General features: G+C 47.9%; 1 protein-coding gene across 1 annotated transcript in view; it reads right to left on the reverse strand.

Annotated features, from left to right (window-relative positions):
- Positions 1 to 22,068, reverse strand: part of LEPR (leptin receptor) — a 943,611-nt gene that overhangs the window by 68,339 nt on the left and 853,204 nt on the right. The window contains exons 14-15 of the mRNA XM_085602358.1: positions 19,351 to 19,567; positions 4,292 to 4,474 (exon numbers count right to left, since the gene is read on the reverse strand). Coding sequence (XP_085458484.1) covers positions 4,292 to 4,474; positions 19,351 to 19,567 — 400 coding nt within the window. The remainder of the gene's footprint in view (positions 1 to 4,291; positions 4,475 to 19,350; positions 19,568 to 22,068) is intronic.

Here is a 22,068-nt window from a genome sequence, read left to right on the forward strand (position 1 = left end):
ATATCTTGCTTGTCCTGGGAGGATCTGCTTCCATCCGGTGAGGAGGGATGTCTAGGGCGGCGCACCGTGGACCACTGTGGTTTCAGTGGGACTCGGAGGTTGGCAGGGCGGCGCGAGGGGCTGGCCGGCGGGGAGTCCGGGATCTGAAGCAGCTGGGCCGCCTCTCGGTAGGAGCGCAGCACACGACGCTTAGATTCCCACTGGAACATGAGGGCAAAGGGATGGGCCCATTGATATCGGATGTTGAGCTCCCTCAGCTTGTCCGTAATGGGCCGGAATTCCCGCCGTCGCCGGAGTGTAGTAGGGGCCAGATCTTGAAACAGCTGAATGGGCTTGCCCCCACAGAGGATTTCAGGTTTGTCTCTAGCCGCACGAGAATGGCTTCTTTCTCGACAAAGAAATGGACCCGTGTCAAGATGTCAGGGATAAGTCCTGGCCTTCCAGACGGTCCTGAGACCCTATGTGCACAGTCCAAGGTGGGCGGCGAAGTATCATCATCTCCTCGGATGTCATGAAGCAGGTCCGCCACGAATGACATTATATCAGCTCCTTCTGCTCCAGTTGGCACCCCCCGTATGCGTATGTTGTTCCGGCGCCCCCTATTTTTCAAATCCTCTTGCTTGATCTGAAGCTCGACATGTTGTTCTTCCAGAGTGGCAAGCCGCTGCCATAGGTGTTCTTGGTCTTCCGTACGTGCATCCAAGGTTTTCTCCAAGTCGTCGACCCGGCCACCGAGCTCCCCCACGTCTCTCCGCAGCTCCTTAACACATGCCTGGACCTCCGTGCGAAGTGACCCGATTTCTGTTTTAAGCTCCTGCATGAACGACGCCATGAAGGATTGTGTGACTGGTTCAGCAGAGGCCCCAAGGTCCGACGACGCAGCACCCGTCGACGCCGCGCTCGGCTTGCTCCACAAGTCCTTGACCGAGGTGTCTTTGGGGGCTGCGGGTGGCTCTTTCCCTGGCTTCGTGCGGGTCATGCTGCAAGAGTGCCGGAGGGCAGCGTGTCGACGGGAAGGAGCGAGAACCCTGGACTCTTCGAACGCCCACTCAGCGTAGAGCTCAGACCGCTGAGCCACGTAGCCCAGGAGTGGCAGTGGGGACCCAGTCCACGAGTCGTGACCCAGGGCGCCGCGCTCCAGAAGGCCCTCCAGATGCAGCGCTGTAGAGACGAGGCGAAGGACGGCAAGCTCCGCAGCAGGGGAGGGGAAGCGGCAAGCTCCCAATCCACAGCGTTGCGCAGGGCTGTCGGACACTCAACCTGCCCTCCAAGAATGGTCCCACCAACTCAGTCTAACGGGGGGGTGCAGTGGGGGCGCTGTAGCACTCGTCGAGTCACCGCTCCAGTCCCGGTCCACCAGGTGGGGCCATGGTCAGTCCATCAGCAGGGCCCGGGGATCACCCCCACAGGGCATGGGAAACGCACCCCCCAGAGGGCTCTCACCCCTAGGGAAGCCAGGGGCAGCAGACAGCCTGGGTTGTGAGCCTCTCTCCTCCTGTAGGCCCAGGCACTAATCCAAGGGGGCTCCACCAGAGGCCATCCACTAGAGATCAGGCAGGGCCCAGGCACTGGTCGGCCGATGCACTCCCTCGCGGGCCCCGCTGCCAACACCCAGTCCGCGCCCCCTGGCCGACAGGGATCCCGAGCATGGGGTCAAGCCTCTCTCCCCGCCCCTGACGGCCTGGACAGGCCCCAAGCAGATCCAGACCACAGCGCCCCAGGTCGAGGCGTCCTCCCGTAGCCCCCAGTAGGCCTCAAGCCAGGCCGCCAGTGCGGTGATGATGCCGCCGGGTCGAGGGCCCCAGAGGAGCCTCCAGGGGTGGCGCAGCAGCGCAAGGCTCCGGGATCCGCTGTGTCCCGCTCCGGCAGCTCGCTCATCCGCCTCAGCTCCCCCTCGAGTGCCGGTGGCCGCAGGTCCCCAGGGCGCGGTGCAGCAAGCGCCCCCCACCGAGTCAGCGCCAATTAGGGTGCAGTTAGGCAGGGCGCCGGACAGTCACAGCATCCGCATAGGGTGGAGGGCAAGCAGACAGCAGGCAACAGTTCACCAGAATCCGGGCCCACCAGGAGCGATGTTCTACCCCAGCTGCCGTTCTCACCAAGCCGCCTCGTGGTCCATCCTCTCCGCCAGGCTGCACACACTCCAGCACACAAAATGGCGGCGAGCGCTCCTCGGACACCGCGCTCTCAGGCGCACCAGCCAGGCATCATCCTCAGAAGGCCACCACTCTCTGCCCTCCACGCCGGGCCGCTTCCTCCACCCAACGCCGTCAACAGCCTCTGCCGGGCCCGCAGCAAGCTCACAGCGCACCCGGGAGTGTCCCGGCCTACCAGGTCCAGACGCTGTAGATCGCAGCCGCCGCTCGGGTCTCGGGATCACCGCTCCCACAGCTCCCGCAGTCCGGGGTCCACAACTGCCGGGACCCCCTGGCAAGGACTCCTCAGCAGCCACCAGCGCGATGTCCCCTCTGCTCCGGACCCGCCTAGCGCCGGGCGCGCAGACTGGGTGAAGAGAAAATGGCGGACAGCACGGCCGGCACCCGACTCTTCGTCCGTGGGGTGCAAAACAGCCTCCGTAGTTATCACCGACCCCTTAGGCTGGTGCCCCCAGTGTTCCGCTCTCCATGGGCTGCTTCCCAGGTCCAATTGCCGCCGTCACACCGCTGTTTATGGCGGTTGGTAGCAGCGGCGGTCCGGAGCGGCCACGACCCGCGTCCTACTCCATTCCTGGCGAGACTACGCCCCCCAAGACGGGTGTTTTATTCATGAGGTGTGGAGTCTTTTTGTAGCGTACACAGTATGTTGTGATGGTGGGTGTTCTGCCAATACTTTTCACTTTGACCATGAGGGTAAGCCTGACTACTCTGTGCCAAGCTACCCAGGGGTTAGCACAGGTTATCGGACAAGTGTATTGTACTCATCATATCGAGGACTGTGGATTCTGCCTGGCTTCGATGCATCCCTGCCAGAAAGAAATTTCTAGGTCTAATACACACATATTATAGTCTTGTCCAAGCATAGATCAATATTAGAAAACAATATTGGACACAGTGAGCAGTTAGACAGAATATATGTTTATGCCTTCTGGCAAGCTAGCCTTGTTACTAGTCACTTCTGCTAAGCCAGATACTATTCTGCATCATAAACAGTTGTTGTTAACTGCCCTTGCTATTTCTAAAGTACACACACTAAGACACTGGTACTCCCCAGACCCACCTACACATGGGAAATAGTTGACTGAAATGCATAAGATGGCTTCCTATAAGCATATATATCTATAGATGAGGAGCCCAGATGGCCATGTTCATAAACAGATGGACCACATTTCTCTCCTCACAGGAGATACCTACATATGGGGCCTAAAGGCATGGAATTCTAACTGAGCACAGCCATCAGCCACATTACAAAAACATGGCCTTTACTCAGTATTAATTTCTAAGCAAAATCTATGACAGACCCTAGATCCTAACTGTATCAGTCTCACTTGAAGTCTTATAAGTGGATTGCCTACAATTTTAAATTTACGTTGTCATACCAGGACATTGGTTCATTATGACTTTTCAAATAAAATACTTTTACAGAAGTTTTGTATTATGAATTTTACTTTCAATTTTTGTAAATTGTAGGGAAGCTAGGTAATATATGTTTCTTTTTTTTAACTCTCAGCATTTAGATTATTTCTAATTACTTATTACTGTATTGTTGTTACTAATATATTTGTCTCAACCGCCTTCAAGCATCTCAAAGTGGGAGAAAATATTCACACAGTTTCGGAATATGTACTAAGGGTTTATCTAAACTCTTGATTAATGCCAACAAGAGTATTCTGCACAATGAGCAGGTCATATATATACATGTATATAACACAGTTCTCTGATATCAGCTTCCCTGGTGTTTTATGTTACACAAATTGCATCACAATGAGGTGATCACTAAAGATCCACAAAATATCTTTGAATGCTATGCTGAATATCATATAGCAAACAAATTCTTTGGTTGAGGGCCACTTTCTAAGTCACACTATCTGTGTAAAATTATGGTACTTAATGTGCTGTAGAAGGATGCTGTTTTATTTGCTCTTACTTTAGTAATAAATTATGCCTTCATATAGTCTGCTGGCATCTAATATGGATCCAATCGCTGGGGGGAAAAGTTTGAGCTCAGGTCAAATGTAGGTTATTGCAACAGAATTACATTGACATCTTTGTGTGAGTATGCACAGCACAATCTCACCGGTGTTTATCACTGTATGAATGATAAGGAATTAGACAAACATATTTGATACATAACTCACCATGTATATAATATCTGCTGATGTCCGGTGGCACAGATATCCACTGCATTCTCTTTTCCTGACTGAGGTTTTCCCATTCAATCACATAAGACTGTAGGTCATTAGCTCCAGGAACAGTAGTCCAGAAGATGGCTGCACAGCTATTGTTTATGAGATACACCATGAGCGAATACACAATGCTCACTTCAAAAACATAAACAAAACAAATTCAGTTTATGACAATTGCAGTCATTTTGATTAAAAACAGTGATTGTCGAAATGATACACAAACTGTTTTGAGCTTCGGCGAAGATTACAGAGTTATATTTGCCCACTGATAAAAGCATGGGTGCGCCTTCTTTTGTAATTAAAGTGAATAGCCATTTTGCCAGTGCATTCAGTTCTTTCCACAACAAATTTTAAAGCACAGATAATGAATAAAAATATGAGGATCAACAATGTTTCACCTTGACGACCAGAATGTTGAACACATTTTTTGGCCATAGGGCGCACATATTCTCTCGGTTAGTGGTATGATCCCTTTGCCATCGCTGTTACAATGTGATATTATCCATCCTATGTTGTATCACGTTAGCATAACTAGAGCCACATTTGCAAAGATAGTTCTGTAAGTAGGTAGGACTTTCTCTTGACTTAGGGTCTCATCGCGATGGAGGTGGGAACGCCACCGCCGGGCCGGCGGCGCTGGTCCCACTGCCATCGAACCTAGCATGACAGCCTGTCACATTATGATGGCCGGCGGATGGAGGGCGGGGGGAGGGACTGACCACCACGCATCCAACAGGCTCAGGGAGCCTGTTAGTGTGTTGTAGGGACTGCAATCCCTACAGAAGTGGTGGTCACTGCTCAGGTACCGTCACAGGAATTACAATGTCCCTTTCCACCGGCCGCTTCATGGCGGTAAACCTGCCATGAAAACGCAGGCAAAAAGTAACTTGGGGGCCTGTAGCGGACCCCCGTTCCCCCTAGTCCTCCGATATGGTGCAGGGATATGTGCAATGTATTTATTTTGGACTGCGGCATGTGCTGCAGCCCGCAGCACACACCGCAATACAATATATACAGATTGCAACCTCTTCAAAGGCAGTCGCATCCTAATCCCGATGGCGGTACCGCCGACAGCTAGTTGGGTGGTCTCATTCCCGACCGCTATCATAATAGAAGCATGGGCATGATAAAATATTTTGTAATATTGAACTATATCAATTTGTAGAAAAGCTCAATGCTGTCTCCCTCATTGCATGGTGTATATACCACCTTGCCCTCAAATGACCACTCATGACAGTCAGGGTTGGTAGCCCCCTTTCTTCCTTAGTGGAATGTCTTTGTGAGATAGCCTTCCAGGTTAGCTGGGAGAAGTTGTTATTGTTGAATTCTGGCAAATCTAAGTTTGAAAGTTTCAATGCCAACCCTCATGATTTCAAGTTTTTTCTTCTTTGACCTTTCTCCAGAATCAGTGTATCAAATTTCATACAATTAATCTTAGCCAATGCTCTCTGCCTTGTCCTGCTGGGGGAATCTGATCTCTATGAAAAAGAGTAAGTCTAATGGCCAAAATCTTGACTGGTGTAAACCATCAGATGTTAGCAACCTTACACCTTCATCAGTAGACCACTGATTGTGCCTAGGTCCTTGTCTACTGCACTCCATGGAATAACATTGACTTATAAATCTCTGTTGTTAAGTATTGATGTCTGTTGATAATTTCATGTCTCTTGATAACCACAATCAATTTTTGTTATTTTGGTGTTTTGAAGCCATTTCACTTTACTAATTTCAGCTAAATTGGTATGGAGTGAATAACTTTCATATTCCTATTCTTATTTCTTACTTGTATCTAACCTTAATGCTGATTGGGTGTTAATGTACATGTGCCGCTACTGTTCTCTCAGGAAGCCCTTTCTATGTGTGCCAACCTGCCAAGAAAAAAGCCTGAGATTGTTCACATCATTTTGGCACTGCAATGTTTGCCACGGCTCATATCAAGGATTACATTTCTCTCTCCAATAGCCCTGTTCCTGGCAAAGCCAAGAGCCCTGCTCCTGACAAAGCAATTACAGATATTGTAGGTCAGAGCTAAGGTTCAAAGTAACTCTTTCAGATCTGTTAAATTTGGCAGTCACTTCCTGAGGAAATGACCTTAGTGTCATGGAACAAAAAGTGACTGAGTAAAGGTCAGCACAGAGAAAAGGCACTGTTTTCATCATGTCAGTTTATACATTCTGTTTAAAAAAATCACGTTATGTGTGCGACCCATAGAGTAAGTTGCTTTAATGACAATGTCTGATGTTCAAAGAATTAAGATTGGAAAGAAGGCTGCATTGGCATTTGCAGGATAATAAATTGAAAGTCCTAGATCCGCAATGAGTAAGAATCCTCTATGGGAAAATAGCTGAGTAGTAAAATGTCCAGCGTATATATTCCAAAAGTTCTACTCAAAGAGCAACACTGCAAAGGTTCTTTAGAGTTCATTGTAAAGGTCACAGCAAATTATTTTGACCTGGTATTCCTATATATAGGCATATGTTTATAGATTTTTTTATATATATATTGACTAAGGAAGACGTCAAGGTTTTCAAAGAACAAAATTATCAATGTCCCTTTCCCTACTGCAAAATGTTGTTTTTATTTAATGTTCTAGGCAGACCAGTAGTGTTGAGAGCACATTTTAGAAAAGGTGCATTTTTCAGAGTCAGGTTTGGTGTTGGATATTTGGCTGAAAGCATTTACCTATTATAATCAATATTAATAGGGAAAGAATTTAAGGAAAAATATAGAACTGGATATACATTTATATGCAGAATTATAATGCACACACACACTCATCCAAACACACTCACACTACCCATTCATGGCCGATTGACGTTAGTGCTTTAGTGTGTTTTACAATTTTAAACTCTGAGTCCACTAGATCATTGTGCAATAATACGCTGGACCAAACTAGATGTTTCAGTAATTAAACATGTGTGAAATTTTGTTGGGATGGAAAAGTACTCTTCAGGGTAAAAGACGTGTACTCCTGTCCTTGGTGCCAACTGTACTGATATCTGCATCCCCAATGCTGATTTTTGCTGTCATAGACAAACATGGATCCTGCGAGTGTGCCATGACATAGACCTGGCCTGTGGATGGCAGTCTTGCTGGACACAGAAGGGCTCCCCAAGGGCTATCCTCATACTGTTGGAAGGCTACCACCTTCACCAAAAGTTAGGCACCTTGAGCACAGTGGTGACAGCATACCATGCAGTGATCAGTAGGAGTGAACAGGTCCTTTCTACCCTGTGTCACTGACGTGAGGTCTACAGGCCTATTCACGTGTTTAAAGTTCTGCTGCTGTGTGCTTAACTCACCCTTGGCCTACATCAGATGGATGTGGAGTGCTGTGCAGAGTAAAAGTAGTGTCTCTGTGCTGGATGTACATATGGCTGGGAAAGGATACTGTAGAGAGGTAGTGCAGAACTGTGTAGTACATGTGGGATAGTGCATGTGCAGTGCAGTGCGTGCACAGTTAAAGCAAGTGCAGGGTGTATGTGTGCTTTCGAGAAGTGCAATACATGAAAGGTGAAGTGTTCTGCATGGTAAGTGTGTGTGCTGGCAGTTTGTATGTTTGCAAAAAGCACACCCCGGAATAATACCGAAAGGCTACAGTACTGAACAGTGCACGCAAATTTAAAGTGTTTGTTGAATGTATGTGTATAGTGGCACAAGGCATGGAGGGAAGCATGCTGGACAGTATGTGTGCTGTGAATGCAAGTGTGCTTCTAATGGTACATTACATAGAGTAGCCTGGATTCCATTTTGGGAAGCTCATGCCTTCCTGATGAAGACATGAGGAGTAGAGGAATCTTCCAGACAAAGTTGTGTATTGCTGCATTCCTGTGAGCTGGGTAGGACACACACTGGAGGAAGAGAAGAAGAGACTCCCCCTTTACACCTCAAAAGGGTGCTCTTTGATTCAGTGATAGATTAAAAGAGAGAGACCTAGACACATCTGAGGAAAGGGATTAGGCAAATAAGGGAATCATAAAGAGTAAGGCTGGAAGCCAGGATTAACCTTTTGATGCACATATCACTGTGGCCGACATCCAGTTATGAACTCTGCTAACTCCCATGAACTGTGTTATGGGACAAACAGCTTCTGAGACTTTCCTGCTGTGACAGACAGCCTTTCAAAGGGGAAGAAGAGAAGGAAACATGTACAATTCAAAAGAAGCTGAACCCCAGCAGGAAATGTCAATGATTCAGACCCTAAATCACATTTGGAGTTTGGAAAAGGACTAAAAAATGGGGAGGTTTAGACCCCAAAATGTGTCATCTGCCAAGTAGCTAGTCAAGCTCTGTAAGAAGGGAAGCTCTCCAAGGATTCTCCTGGGTGAGGGGACATCACCTAGGGAAGGGGAACAACCTTTACAACGCAACTTTTACAACGCACTACCATTACAACGCATTTTTTACAACGCATAATCCATTACTACGCATGACATTACAACGCATGACACTACAACGCATTTTTAAAAACTACCTTTACAACGCATTCCATTACAACGCATACTACCATTACAACGCATACCATTACAACGCATAATATTACACTATACTATCGAACACTTACCCTACTGATGCACCCCCTGGAGTTAGAATAGTAATTTTTACCCCTATACTATCCAACACTTACCCTACTGATGCACCCCCTGGAGTTAGAATAGTAATTTTTACCCCTATACTATCCAACACTTACCCTACTGATGCACCCCCTGGAGTTAGAATAGTAATTTTTACCCCTATACTATCCAACACTTACCCTACTGATGCACCCCCTGGAGTTAGAATAGTAATTTTTACCCCTATACTATCCAACACTTACCCTACTGATGCACCCCCTGGAGTTAGAATAGTAATTTTTACCCCTATACTATCCAACACTTACCCTACTGATGCAACCCCTGGAGTTAGAATAGTAATTTTTACCCCTATACTATCCAACACTTACCCTACTGATGCACCCCCTGGAGTTAGAATAGTAATTTTTACCCCTATACTATCCAACACTTACCCTACTGTTGCACCCCCTGGAGTTAGAATAGTAATTTTTACCCCTATACTATCCAACACTTACCCTACTGATGCACCCCCTGGAGTTAGAATAGTAATTTTTACCCCTATACTATCCAACACTTACCCTACTGTTGCACCCCCTGGAGTTAGAATAGTAATTTTTACCCCTATACTATCCAACACTTACCCTACTGTTGCACCCCCTGGAGTTAGAATAGTAATTTTTACCCCTACACTATCCAACACTTACCCTACTGTTGCACCCCCTGGAGTTAGAATAGTAATTTTTACCCCTACACTATCCAACACTTACCCTACTGTTGCACCCCCTGGAGTTAGAATAGTAATTTTTACCCCTATACTATCCAACACTTACCCTACTGTTGCACCCCCTGGAGTTAGAATAGTAATTTTTACCCCTATACTATCTAATACTTACCTTAAATGTAATTTAATATTATGCGTTGTAATGGTATGCGTTGTAAAGGTAGTATGCGTTGTAATGGTAATGCGTTGTAAAGGTATTTTTTAAAAATGCGTTGTAGTGTCATGCCTTGTAATGCCATGCGTTGTAATGGATTATGCGTTGTAAAAAATGCGTTGTAAGTGCATGCGTTGTAAAAGTGTGCGTTGTAACGTCATACATCCCCTAGGGAAACCAAGACCACCTTGTATCAAGCCTTGAGCACCAGCACCTGCCTGCTTGCCAAGAACAGTGTGGCCTTAGAGGAAGATGAGAGCATTGGAGGGAGTGTGGTCCTGTGGGGAGCCCTACGTTTAAGACTTCCTGAGTGAGGTGTGAGGAAATGACTGTGTGCTGATCTGTCATTGCCACTGTGCAGTGTTGGCTCAGTGACCAGGAGAGGGCTGCCATGGACTTAGCCATATACTAAACGCTGTGCAGGACTTGCCAAGCATGTCCCATCGCATGGCAGTGACTCCATATTTCAGCGGGGGCTACCCTTTGAAACTGCATGAATGCTGTAACTCATAACCGCCATCTTAGAGGCAAATGCAATGGGGGAGTCTGCACTCGATTTGTAAAGTACCTTGGTAACCCCATATGCCAAGAGAGGCTGCAGGTACTGACGTTGCTGAAAAATGTGCGCTGTCACCCGTGGACAGACTGAGGATGCATTAGGTGGATTAAGTGAGAGAACTGCCCGTGACTGATCTCTAAGGACTGTGGAGGATGCTGCTGATGATGTCACCCCCTCAGTGGTCTCTTGTCGGGAACTGAAGGAATGGATTTCCATCCCAACCCTGTGTGGAGAAGATTGACTTACAGTACCTTCGCAGCCTGGGAGCACTACCGATCAGTGGAAAGCTTGTTCTTATGTGCGACGCAAGCAGCCTGACTTCTCTGAGCAAAAACAGAAATCTAGAGTGCCCACGGGTCAGGGCACTCGCCACAATGCCGAATGCTCCAGTGCTGCAGGAGCAGGGCCTGTGAGCTACAGGGGGCTTGCTGCTAAAGGTGCGACAGCACCATAGACACTTTTGACTAATTCTAAGGTGTCCATGGCAAACTTGTGAGTATGGTCTAGTGGTATGCATTCCCTGGATGCGGCCACCAGTGAATTGGGACTAACTCAAGCACATTACAGAAAGAGGGAAGGACAGGGATTTGATTGACAAATGCTAGAGCCTCAACTTCAAGGGGATTGTGCTGTTGCTAATGAATGTCTTTAGAGCTAGAAATACATTATTTCTTTTTCTTATAAAGGTAAGTATTTGAATGGACATTGATTTATTGACAATGCTCTGTGCACTTTGAGTTATCTGTCAGGTTCACTAATCTGGCTCTACACATCCCCCTATGGGAGACTTTGACTGCTTGTCCACAGCTACCACTGATAGCTAAGTACAGAAGAGGTATTTGGACCAGTTGTGCAGGATCCATAGAACATCAGGCCCCTGTATATTAATCAATCAATCAATCAATCAATCAATCAATCAAAGCATTTGTAGAGCGCACTACTCACCCGTAGGGTCTCAAGGCGCTTGGGGGGGGGGATGGGGTGCCGTTACTGCTCGAACAGCCAGGTCTTCAGCTTCTTCCTGAAGGAGAGGTGGTCCTGGGTCAGGCGTAGGTCGGGAGGGAGGGAGTTCCAGGTCTTGGCGGCCAGGTAGGAGAAGGACCTTCCTCCTGTTGTCGCTCTTCGGATGCGGGGGACGGCGGCGAGGGCGTGGCTGGCTGATCGGAGGTGGCGTTTGGGAGCGTAGAAGTTGATTCGGTTGTTGAGGTAGATCGGGCCTTGGTCGTGGAGGGCTTTGTGTGCGTGGGTGAGGAAACGGAAGGTGATTCTTTTGTTGACGGGGAGCCAATGCAGGTCTCTCAGGTGTCCGGAGATGTGGCTGTTTCGTGGGATGTCGAGGATGAGTCTGGCTGAGGCATTCTGGATCCGCTGGAGTCTCTTCTGGAGCTTGGCGGTGGTACCGGCGTAGAGGGCGTTGCCGTAGTCCAGTCGGCTGGTGACGAGGGCCTGGGTGACGGTCTTCCTGGTCTCGGTGGGGATCCACCAGAAGATCTTTCGTAGCATGCGTAGGATGTTGAAGCATGCCGAGGAGACGGCGTTGACTTGCCTGGTCATGGAGAGGGAGGAGTCCAGGATGAAGCCCAGGTTGCGTGCGTGGTCCGTCGGTTTGGGTGCGGTGCCCAGGGCGGGGGGCCACCAGGAGTCGTCCCAGGCGGAGGGCGAGGGGCCCAGGATGAGGACCTCCGCTTGTCTGAGTTCAGTTTCAGGCGGCTGGTCGTCATCCACTCGGCTATATCTTTCATCCCTTCGTGCAGATCGGCTCTGGCGGCGGCGGGGTCGTTGGTCAGGGAGAGGATCAGCTGGGTGTCGTCGGCGTAGGAGATTATGTTGAGGTTGTGTTGGCGTGCGATGGCCGCGAGGGGGCTCATGTAGACGTTGAAGAGGGTGGGGCTCAGCGAGGATCCTTGAGGGACGCCGCAGATGACTTTGGTGGCCTCTGACTTGTACGGTGGTAGGCGGACTCTCTGTGTCCTTCCGTCGAGGAAGGAGATGATCCAATCCAGTGCCTTCTCCTGGATTCCGACGTTGCTGAGGCGCTGTACTAGGGTGCGGTGGCAGACCGTGTCGAATGCCGCGGAGAGGTCTAGGAGGATGAGGGCCGCTGTGTCTCCGTTGTCCATCAGGGCTCTGATGTCGTCGGTGGCAGCGATGAGGGCGGTCTCGGTGCTGTGGTTGGCTCAGAAGCCAGACTGTGAGGGGTCAAGGGATCCATTTGTCTCGAGGAAGGCGGCCAGCTGCTTGTTGACGGTCTTCTCGATGACTTTGGCTGGAAACGGGAGGAGCGAGATGGGGCGGTAATTCTTGAGTTCGGTGGGGTCCGCAGTGGGTTTCTTGAGTAGAGCGCTGAGTTCTGCGTGCTTCCAGCTCTAGGGGAAGGTGGCGGTGTCGAAGGAGGTGTTGATAATGTCCCGCAGGTGGGGTGCGATGACAGCGTCTGCCTTGTTGAAGGCGTGGTGAGGGCAGGGGTCGGTCGGAGATCCGGAGTGGACGGAATTCATCATGCGGACGGTGTCTTCGGTGCTGATCGGAGTCCAGGCGCGGAGGGTGGTGGTGGGCGGCGTTGCTGTGGTCGTGGCGTGCGTCGGATGAATGCTGAAGCTGTTGTGTATGTCCGCGATCTTGTTGTGGAAGTAGGAGGCGAGGGAGTTGCAGAGGTCTTGCGATGGGGTGATGTCGTTGTTTCCTGCGCTGGGGTTGGAGAGCTCTTGCACGATGTTGAAGAGTTCTTTGCAGTTGTGTGCGTTGTTGTCCAGCCGGTCTTTGAATGCAGTTTTCTTGGCGGCGCGGATCAGTTGGTGGTGCTTTCGGGTGGCGAGCTTGAGGGTGGTCATGTTGTCCGGTGTTGGTTCCCTTCTCCAGACTTTCTCGAGGGCTCGGCAGTTCTTCTTGGAGCTCTTGAGTTCGTCGGTGAACCATGGGGCCTTCTTGCTGCCGGGTCTGCTGGGCAGGGTCCTCAGAGGGGCGAGTTCGTCCGCGCAGTTGCTGATCCACTTCGTGAGGTTTTCGGCGGCCTGGCTGGGGTTCGCTGAGCTGGCAGGAGGGTGCTGGCTCAGGGAGGCGGCGAGCTGGTCGGCTGTGATCTTGTTCCAGCTTCTACGGGCAACCTGTTGCTGGTGGTGGTGGATCGCCGTTCTTTTGAAGGTGAAGTGGACACAGCTGTGGTCCGTCCAGTGAAGTTCTGTGGCGTGGCTGAAGGCGATGTCTGTGCTGGATGAGAAGACGGCGTTGAGTGTGTGTCCGGCGAGGTGGGTGGGGGTGGACACCAGCTGCTTGAGTCCAAGGTTGGTGAGGTTGTCGAGCAGGGTGCTGGTGTTGCGGTCGTTGTTGTTCTCCAGGTGGAAGTTGAGGTCCCCCAGGAGGATGTAGTCAGCGGAGGGGAGGGCATGCGGGCTGACGAAGTCGGCGATGTCCTCGCTGAATTGGGTGCGTGGTCCCGGGGGTCGGTAGATCAGGGTGCCTCTGAGGGTGGTCTTCGGGTCGGTGTGGATCTGGAAGTGCAGGTGTTCAACGGTGGTTAGGGAGTTGTCGGTGCTGGTCGTGATACGGATGGTGTTCCTGTGGATGATGGCGATGCCTCCTCCCATCTGGTTGGCGGTGCGGTCCCTCCGGGTGATCTTGTAGCCCTCAGGGATGGCGATGGCGATGTCGGGCGCTGAAGAGGCGTTCATCCAGGTCTCCGTGAGGAAGGCAACGTCCGGGGCTGTGGTGTATAGGAGGTTCCAGAGTTCGATGGCCTGTCTGTGGACGGAGCGGGTGTTGAGGAGGATGCACTTGATGTGGTTGCTGCTGGTGTTTGGCTTGCCAGGTGCTGGTGGCGGGCAGGTCCGGATGCAGGTGAACTTGCAGGTGAGGCAGCTGAAGGGTCCGTGGGTGCGTCTCGGGGTGGCTCGGTGGCATCCTGGGAATCGGCCGGTGTTGAGTGCGATGAGGGTGGCGGCGGTGTACGTCAGGCGGGTCGGCCGGGGTCCTCGTGGGCCGGGGGTCCTGGCACTGGGCGCGGTCCAAGCGCGGACGGGCGCAGACGGGCTTACCTTTGGCGCACCTTCGGCGCACAATCGGCGCGCCCGCTGCGCGTGACCGCTGCGCGTTTGCACGGTCGCCATATATGGCGAAGTGCGCGGGGGGGCGGAGCAGCTGGGAGGCGGGAGCGGGGAGGGTACAGAAGGAAAAAAGGGGCGGGGTCAGCGGTGGTGGCGGGAAGCGGGGAGCGGGGAGGGAAGACGGAGGGCAGCTACACGGACCGCAAACAGAAAAACAGGCAATACAGAAGTAAAAATGCACAATTTACAACAATTACAACAAATCTACCAACGATGACACCCGGGTGAGAACCGGCGAGCACGGACCACGCCGCTCGAAGGAGGGGGTGTGGTCACGCGGCGGCAGCCGGGCAGCCGGGCAGCGAGGCAGATAGGCAGGGAGGCACACGCGGCAGCTGGTGGCCGTGCGGCGCGGGGGTGTCCTAGAACTAAGAGTAAAAGGCCTAAACCACCACAGTTGGGCCCACCTCTATGTGCTCTGTGGCCACCCGAAAGGGGTTTCTGACAAATGCCCAACTCTTAATTACCTTAAAAATATTATTTGTACTGTCCTTAGTACTCCACAGATGTCTGACACAGACAAGGTTTGCCGGACCCAGTAAAATGGAGTTTGAACCAATATTTATAGTGTGGCAGAACCATGAACACAAGCACGCACAAGCACACATGCACATGCGCACACACACACACACACACACACACGCACACGCGTGCGTGCCCACACACACACACACACACACACACACACACACACACACACTCAAATATGCACACACACACCAAATAATAATTCACTGCATCATAGATATGTTCAGATACCTGAGTATAGAATTAAAGCATGCTGCTGAGACCCTGAGTTTGATTTATAGGCCCTCGCCTGTGGAGAATATCAATTATGAGGGTGAGAGCCTTTAATAACTAGCGTAACCCAAAGCAGAAGGGATTTCAAACTATTAGAACATTCTACTAACTAGGTTTGCAATGTTCCAGTTAAAATATAAGGAACAGAAACAAAAACATTGAATATTAGAGCAGAAGGTCTATACCATCAGTGAGAAAGTGCCTCTGTTTGTGTGGCCATCCCCTTTTTTTGTGGACTGATTGAGCTGGAATTTGAGTTCTGCACAATGGGGCATGGGTGTCAAGTCCCCATTGAATACACTGTGACACCCCTAAAACATGCTAAAAGTAGCGAAAACCTAAGTGGCATATTGAATTTTACATTAAGGCCATTGCATATGTATTTATTTATTTAAAGTTTTGTATAGCGCAAACATGACCCAAGGGGGTTTCAGAGTGCTTTACATTCGGTAGTGGACGACAAAGGACGATAGCTGAGGGAGAAAAGAAAAGTAATATACAACAGGAACAAAAATGACATAATGGCGCGCGACACTGGGCCGTTACAAATGACAGGTAGCAGCTAAAACAGCTAAACAATATCGGAGGCAAGAGGAGAAAAGCTTCTAGTTCAGCGCAGTGTTCATTAGTAGAGCTTTAACTTCCCTTTTGAAGGCAAATGTTGAGGGAATCAGTCTTGTTTCCACGGGTAGTGAGTTCCAGATTTTTGGGGCAATGCCAGAGAATGTACGTTTGTAGGTTTTCAGTTTTTTAAATTTCTTCGGTTTAAACAGCAGTGTGCTGGTGATCCTTGAGGGCCGGGTGCCACCAGAGAGTTCAAGCTTATTTGTCAGGTAGAGTGGGTTATTGAAGTGTGGTGTTCTATGGGTCATACATGCAAATTTTAGCTGGATCCTTGCCTCAAATGGAAGCCAGTTGAATGATTTCAGGTCCGGCGAGATGTTGTTGGTTTTCTTGGAGCCAATGATAAGTCTAGTCACAGCATTAAGAGATGCTCTGATGGGGGCTAAACTGAGTTTTGGCAGTCTGCATAGAGTAGCACTGCCGTATTCAAGTCTAGAGATGACTAGTGCTTGCACCGCCGATTTGAAGTCAGGAAACACAACAATGTCAGGAAACACAACAATGGCAGGAAAATGCTAAATTTCACCTGTGGACTTCAGCACATATTGTTCCATCCACTAGGGTGACAAAGGAAACATGGCTTCAGGCCTACCTGTGCAACCTGACTCCTGCATCTTTTAAACATGTAGGCAAATCTGTCAAACTAACCCTTTTTAGCAAAAAGAACCCTTCTTTTAAATATTAAATAAGTTAATCCAGAGAAGGCGTTGTAGCCCACAAACAAGGATGTCTCGTATGTAAAAGTGGCAAATGTAAGAATTTAATTTTGGCATCTAGTTACAGTGTCTACCCCACCCCCCCACCCCCGAAGCTATTTTCTCTGTTAGAGCTGAAGCTGTCCCTTGAGAAACACTCAGATCAGATAAAATATTTAGCCTGCTAAGTTTGAATTGGGACAAGCTTTAGAGGTGATTAAACCACTACACAACACCAATATTGATTAAACATCCCATTTGTTGGTGAAACTGGATATTTAGTAAATATTTAGGAAAAGAGACTTTTAAAAAGTTACACTTCTCCTGCTAGAACCTCCAGCAGCTGCATGCTGTCAGTGCTTTCCCTTAGAGAGGTCTGAAATTGCTCTTAGGCCAGGAGCAAAGTTTTTTTTTTTAAACGAAGCTTGTTCTGAAGCGGTTTCATTTTTTAAAGGAAAACTTTGAGAGGGATGTGACTCCTGTCAGTCCAGGAAGAAACGTAGATCAGTTTTAGGAACTTCACTATCATGAAAAAGACCAGGATGAGACCTACCCTTTCATTGTTCAGTGTAAAGGGAGACCGGAGGAAGGGAAGCATTTTGTTCCTCAGACCATATATCACCAGCATAGGACAATGCTAGTAGGTGGGGTAAATGGTCCAAAACCAGGTTGGTGTAGTTGAAGAGGAGGGGATTGAACATTTCCCTAAATATATCCCAGCCAACCACATAAACTCAGACCCACAGCAGAAAGGTTCTCCTATCTTGGATTTGCCTCCGAATAGTGTACTGTAGGCTAATTTGCAGTAAGGCAAACAGGAAGTGCTGCAGGATTTTTCCAATTGGTTAGGGAGTCTCCAGGAATCAACACCACCCACTGGCTAGTGAAACTACAAAATTGTCACTTCACTACAGCTCATCTAAACACAACTCCACCACTGCAGTGCACAATCAAAGGCCATACACAGCAGAGTTCAGGCTCCGACAAACAGTGGGGTGCAAGGCCAGTCCTGGCCATCAATGTGAATCAGCCTTGCAATACCACATTACAATCATATGTCTGTAGGCGCTGATGTAACGGTGGGTTTGCAAAAGTGAAAATCAGTTTTCTCTACTAAAGGTGTACATGTTTCTAAAACCTCCTTTGCCTATATCTTTGACACAGCTGTCAGTGGAGAGATGTCTTTCTCTACCCACCTCCTGCCTTACAGGCAAAGCCTTCCCAGGATGGCAACTTAGCCAGGAGAGGCCAATCTTCTTGTCACTTTTATGCCCATGATTACAAGTTAGAAGTAAGCATGTGTGGTGTATCTGGGTGGCCAAAAATTCTATGTATGACTAGTATTTTGGCACATATTTACTCCTATGAAGACTTAAACCCCTAAGAATAGAGAATAACTGTTCACACACAGAATTGCCATGCATTAGTCCACAGATTAGTTCCTTTTCTGAGGGTTTCTGTGAGGACTAACTAAACCCTAACCCAACCATTCACAACCTAAATAGATGAAATCACAACTGCACACTCACACTCTGCAAAGAAGCATTTACAGGCCCAGAGACTGGACATTGTGTGGTACATAACAATTGGAAAACATACCTTAATACACTATTCCACCCCACAAGATATTATAAAATATAGCTTAACTCCCTATGTTCTCCTCTTGACGTACGCTTCCTACAACCTTTATAGGGCATCATTTCTTATATTGCTATTATGGTATTTGCATAGTACATATTGACATACTCCTGTAGATTTAGATGCTAACATTACTGAACACACTGCGTCAATTTCAGCTATTTCTCAATAATTAGAGTCTGAGTCAAATCAAGAAGACTAAAAAAGCCGATAAGAATATTAAGGAAAGTGCATTTTATTTTAAAACATGAGTGAAGACAATGGGAAATGTAATACAATTTCCTTATAAGACACATTTAGGGCCATATGTAGGTGGGCTAATACCGGTCGGTAACTGCCGAAAATCGGTAAATTTTCCGTTACCGACCGGTATTTAGCCCTTTGAGATGTAGGAGGCTGGATTGAAGGATTCGGTAATTTACCGATTCGGTATTTTAAGAAATCGGTAAAGTACCGAATCGGTAAATTACCGAATCCTTAAATCCTATGTAGGGAGCACTCAAGTGAGTGCTTTTTTGGTTTAAGGATTCGTTATTTACCACCAACTACAAGTTGATGGTAAATACCGAATACCTTTTCAAAAGCAATTTTGTGCTTTTCTAAAAGTGCCATGTGGCAGACATACATGCCCTTAGGGCATGTATGTGCGCCACATGTGCACACATGCACGATTCAGGGGTGCAACAGGGTGTCAATGTGACACCCTGCCACCCTTGAATATGCGCCCCCTATTACCGAATCGGTATTTACCGAATCGGTAATAGTGAATGGCTTCCCATTCATTCCTATGGGCCTCCAGGCCCATAGGAATGAATGGGAAGGTATGACTTATTACCGATTCGGTAAATACCGAATCGGTAATAACGAATATTACCGATTCGGTAAAATTTACCGAGTTTTTTACCTACATTCTATTTACCGATTCTTAAATGCCGAATCGGTAAAATTCGGTATTTAGGAATCGGTAAATAGAATTTACCTACATATGGCCCTTGGTGCCTTATCTGTTTTTATGGTTAGGATGAAGGTCACATTAGCTACTATCTCACATTAAAATACCTGAGTGGTTATTCGTAAATCTAGCCAATAATCCATTTTGTTCTTACCTGTGCTCATTTGTTGTGAAAATGTCAGATTTAAGTTTCTTATAGACGATCCGATTGAGTTGATGGCTCGAACTGTAACGGTATGTACAGGATCAGTCCAAGAAAACGTGTATTGTGTTTCATTTCCAATGTACTCTAACCACGTATCATTGTTTGATGTGTGATGCTCCACTGCATATCCACTCACACTGCATAAGGAGTATTTTTTTATCAAAGGCTGTGGTAAAGAACAACAAGAAGTGCATTTATATGTGTCAAAATATATTTGTTCATATATGAAGTTGCTTGCAACAGAAAAACACTTAAACACTATGCCAAATTCTTTGAATTTGAAAATGAGAAAGTTGAGAAATATTAATGTTCAGAGATGCCTCCTAGCTTAAAGCACAGGTGCTATTACACTCTTCAACTTTCTCTTGGTACCCATTTTATATGATGTACTGCAAACTGCCTCTAGTTAGCTTTATAAAATACGGTCTATGGCAAAGAAAATGTAAAAAATCATCAAATAAAGTCTGTTCCGACATCTTTGTAAAATATTTATGCATGCGTTAGGCAGAATTGATGCTTTATATTGTATAATACCATACAATGCAAATCCGCATTCATTGCTCAGAACTAGCGAATAATTCGATTTTTCCATTATTGACCTAATGCATCATTTCTTTTACATATTTATCAGTGTCAGAAATGGAGTTAATTTGTTAAGGATGACCCCAACAAACTTAATAAACACCATCTAAGTCAAAACACAGTTCTGAGAGAATCTCTGCTCAACCACTGGTAGCTATGGCACAAGCAGTAGACAATTCCTACAGAAGTTCCTATTTAAACAGTATTACCAATATTGAAGTAAAGAACCCAGCACAATAAAATTCCCAAACAATTTAGAACAATATAAAAAAAAGGGTAAAAACACCTAGAAAGAAGTGCCACAGAAAACAATGGTTCTTGGTTGACTGGGACCTAGATTCCATTTCAGGCTGACTATGATGCAGCAGTGGTCAGATACACTAAGCGGGCTGTTCTGGTCACAGTTTTCTCTGAAATGGAAGTCAAAATCTTCCAGCCAGACAAGGTGCATAGATGTGCCTGACGAGGGTCCCTGGAAGTCAAATATGTTGTCATCGAATTCCCCCTGAAACCATTAGTTTTGGTACCAAAAGCTCTGTGGTGGAAAAAGCAGGTTTTTGCAGCTGTCGATGAGACTTTGTTGGTTGGATATATTTGCAGCTTTACCCAGCCTAAGGCTTTATTTTTTGTTAGTTACATTTTTGTAACAGAAAATCACCTATGAGGGCAAGGCTGGAACCTGTACAGGGTTCCACAAGGCTTGATACTTTTACTATGAGGTCCCCTGAACCCGTTTTCAGTGCAGTAAAACCTTTGAGCATGTCAAACCTAGTTTTCCTTCCCATCAAGGGTGCAATCTTCCTGGGCAACCCTCAGCACCTTGTCCTGGTCCTCGGAGTGAGGAAAATATGACTAAGGCACACTTTTCTCTTTCCGGTCAGACCTGCAAGTTTTAGGCACCATATCACTCTCCAAACAAGTCTGCTGCAGGGTTCAGTTTTCTGTGGTTTTTAGACCTTTTGGAGTCAGGAGTCCTTCTCAGTGGTGTAACGGAGGCCTCTGCAGCACCGGCAATTCAGCGTTGTCCTCAGGTTCCTTGTTTTGGAGGGGGCCCCCAAACCTCCCAAAGCCATGCCATTGCATGCCTTGCAAAATGTGTGCAATGGCTTGGACTGAGAAATAGGTAAATGCCGAGGAAAGTCACTCTGCTTTCCCGAGCAGGCCACCTGCAGCTTAGGGGGCCCCAACCCTTCAGTGAGACCCCATTGAGCCCAAGACCAATGATCATCTGTGCGATCTGGGAGACGATGGGCCCCTCATCACATTTTTCTGCGGGGGCTCCATCATTTTGTGTTACACCACTGGTCCTTCTGTTTTTGGGTCCCTGAAGCAGGAAAACAGGAGGCCAACCATTGGAGAGCGGGTCAAGTCCCTAGATGACATCAGGATTAAGGAATCTTTCAGTTTGTGAGTGAGTCCTTTTTATCCACCACACCAAGGTTTAAAGCTGTAGTTGGGCAGGGCGCACAAGGCTGGAGGCCACCAGGTCCGAATTAACCTGCTTTCAGTGCAGCAAAAACTCTGAGCAAGATGAGCATGGTTTTCTTGCTGTTAAGGTGCGTCCTCTCTATGCAAACCTCCAAATCTTGTCACCGTCCTCCTGAGGAAATAAAAATGACTATGTCTCACTTTTCTCCAACTGCTGGGGAATGCTCGCTCTGGACAGTCCTGCAGCCTCTGTTTCTTCAGGGAAGGTTTCTAGGCACTAGGTGGTTCCCCAGCCAGGTCTACTGCAGGAACCAGTCATTAACGGAGAATGGGGGCTCTTAGATGTAGCAAACACAAGGAGATGATGGACGGAGCACTGACACTTTTCAGACATTCATCCCCAGTCACAGATCTGGATTGAATCCATCATTGTTCTTTAGCTCACTTCGTCACGCTAGTTCAGACACAGCTATATGCAAATCAGTCTTGACCCTGTGCCTCATGGCAACTGTCCAACCCGAGCTGCCAAGCCATGAATGGGGGTGAGTATTTGAAAAGTTTCAGTGCTCTGTCCATCATCTCCTTGTGTTGGCCCTCAGATGTAGACATCTTTCTTCTTTCTGTGTTCTTTCTGTGTGGGGGGTTGAGGTGCTAGAC

This window comes from Triturus cristatus, chromosome 4_2 (genome assembly GCF_964204655.1).
Source record: "Triturus cristatus chromosome 4_2, aTriCri1.1, whole genome shotgun sequence".
Taxonomy (NCBI): Eukaryota; Metazoa; Chordata; class Amphibia; order Caudata; family Salamandridae; genus Triturus; species Triturus cristatus.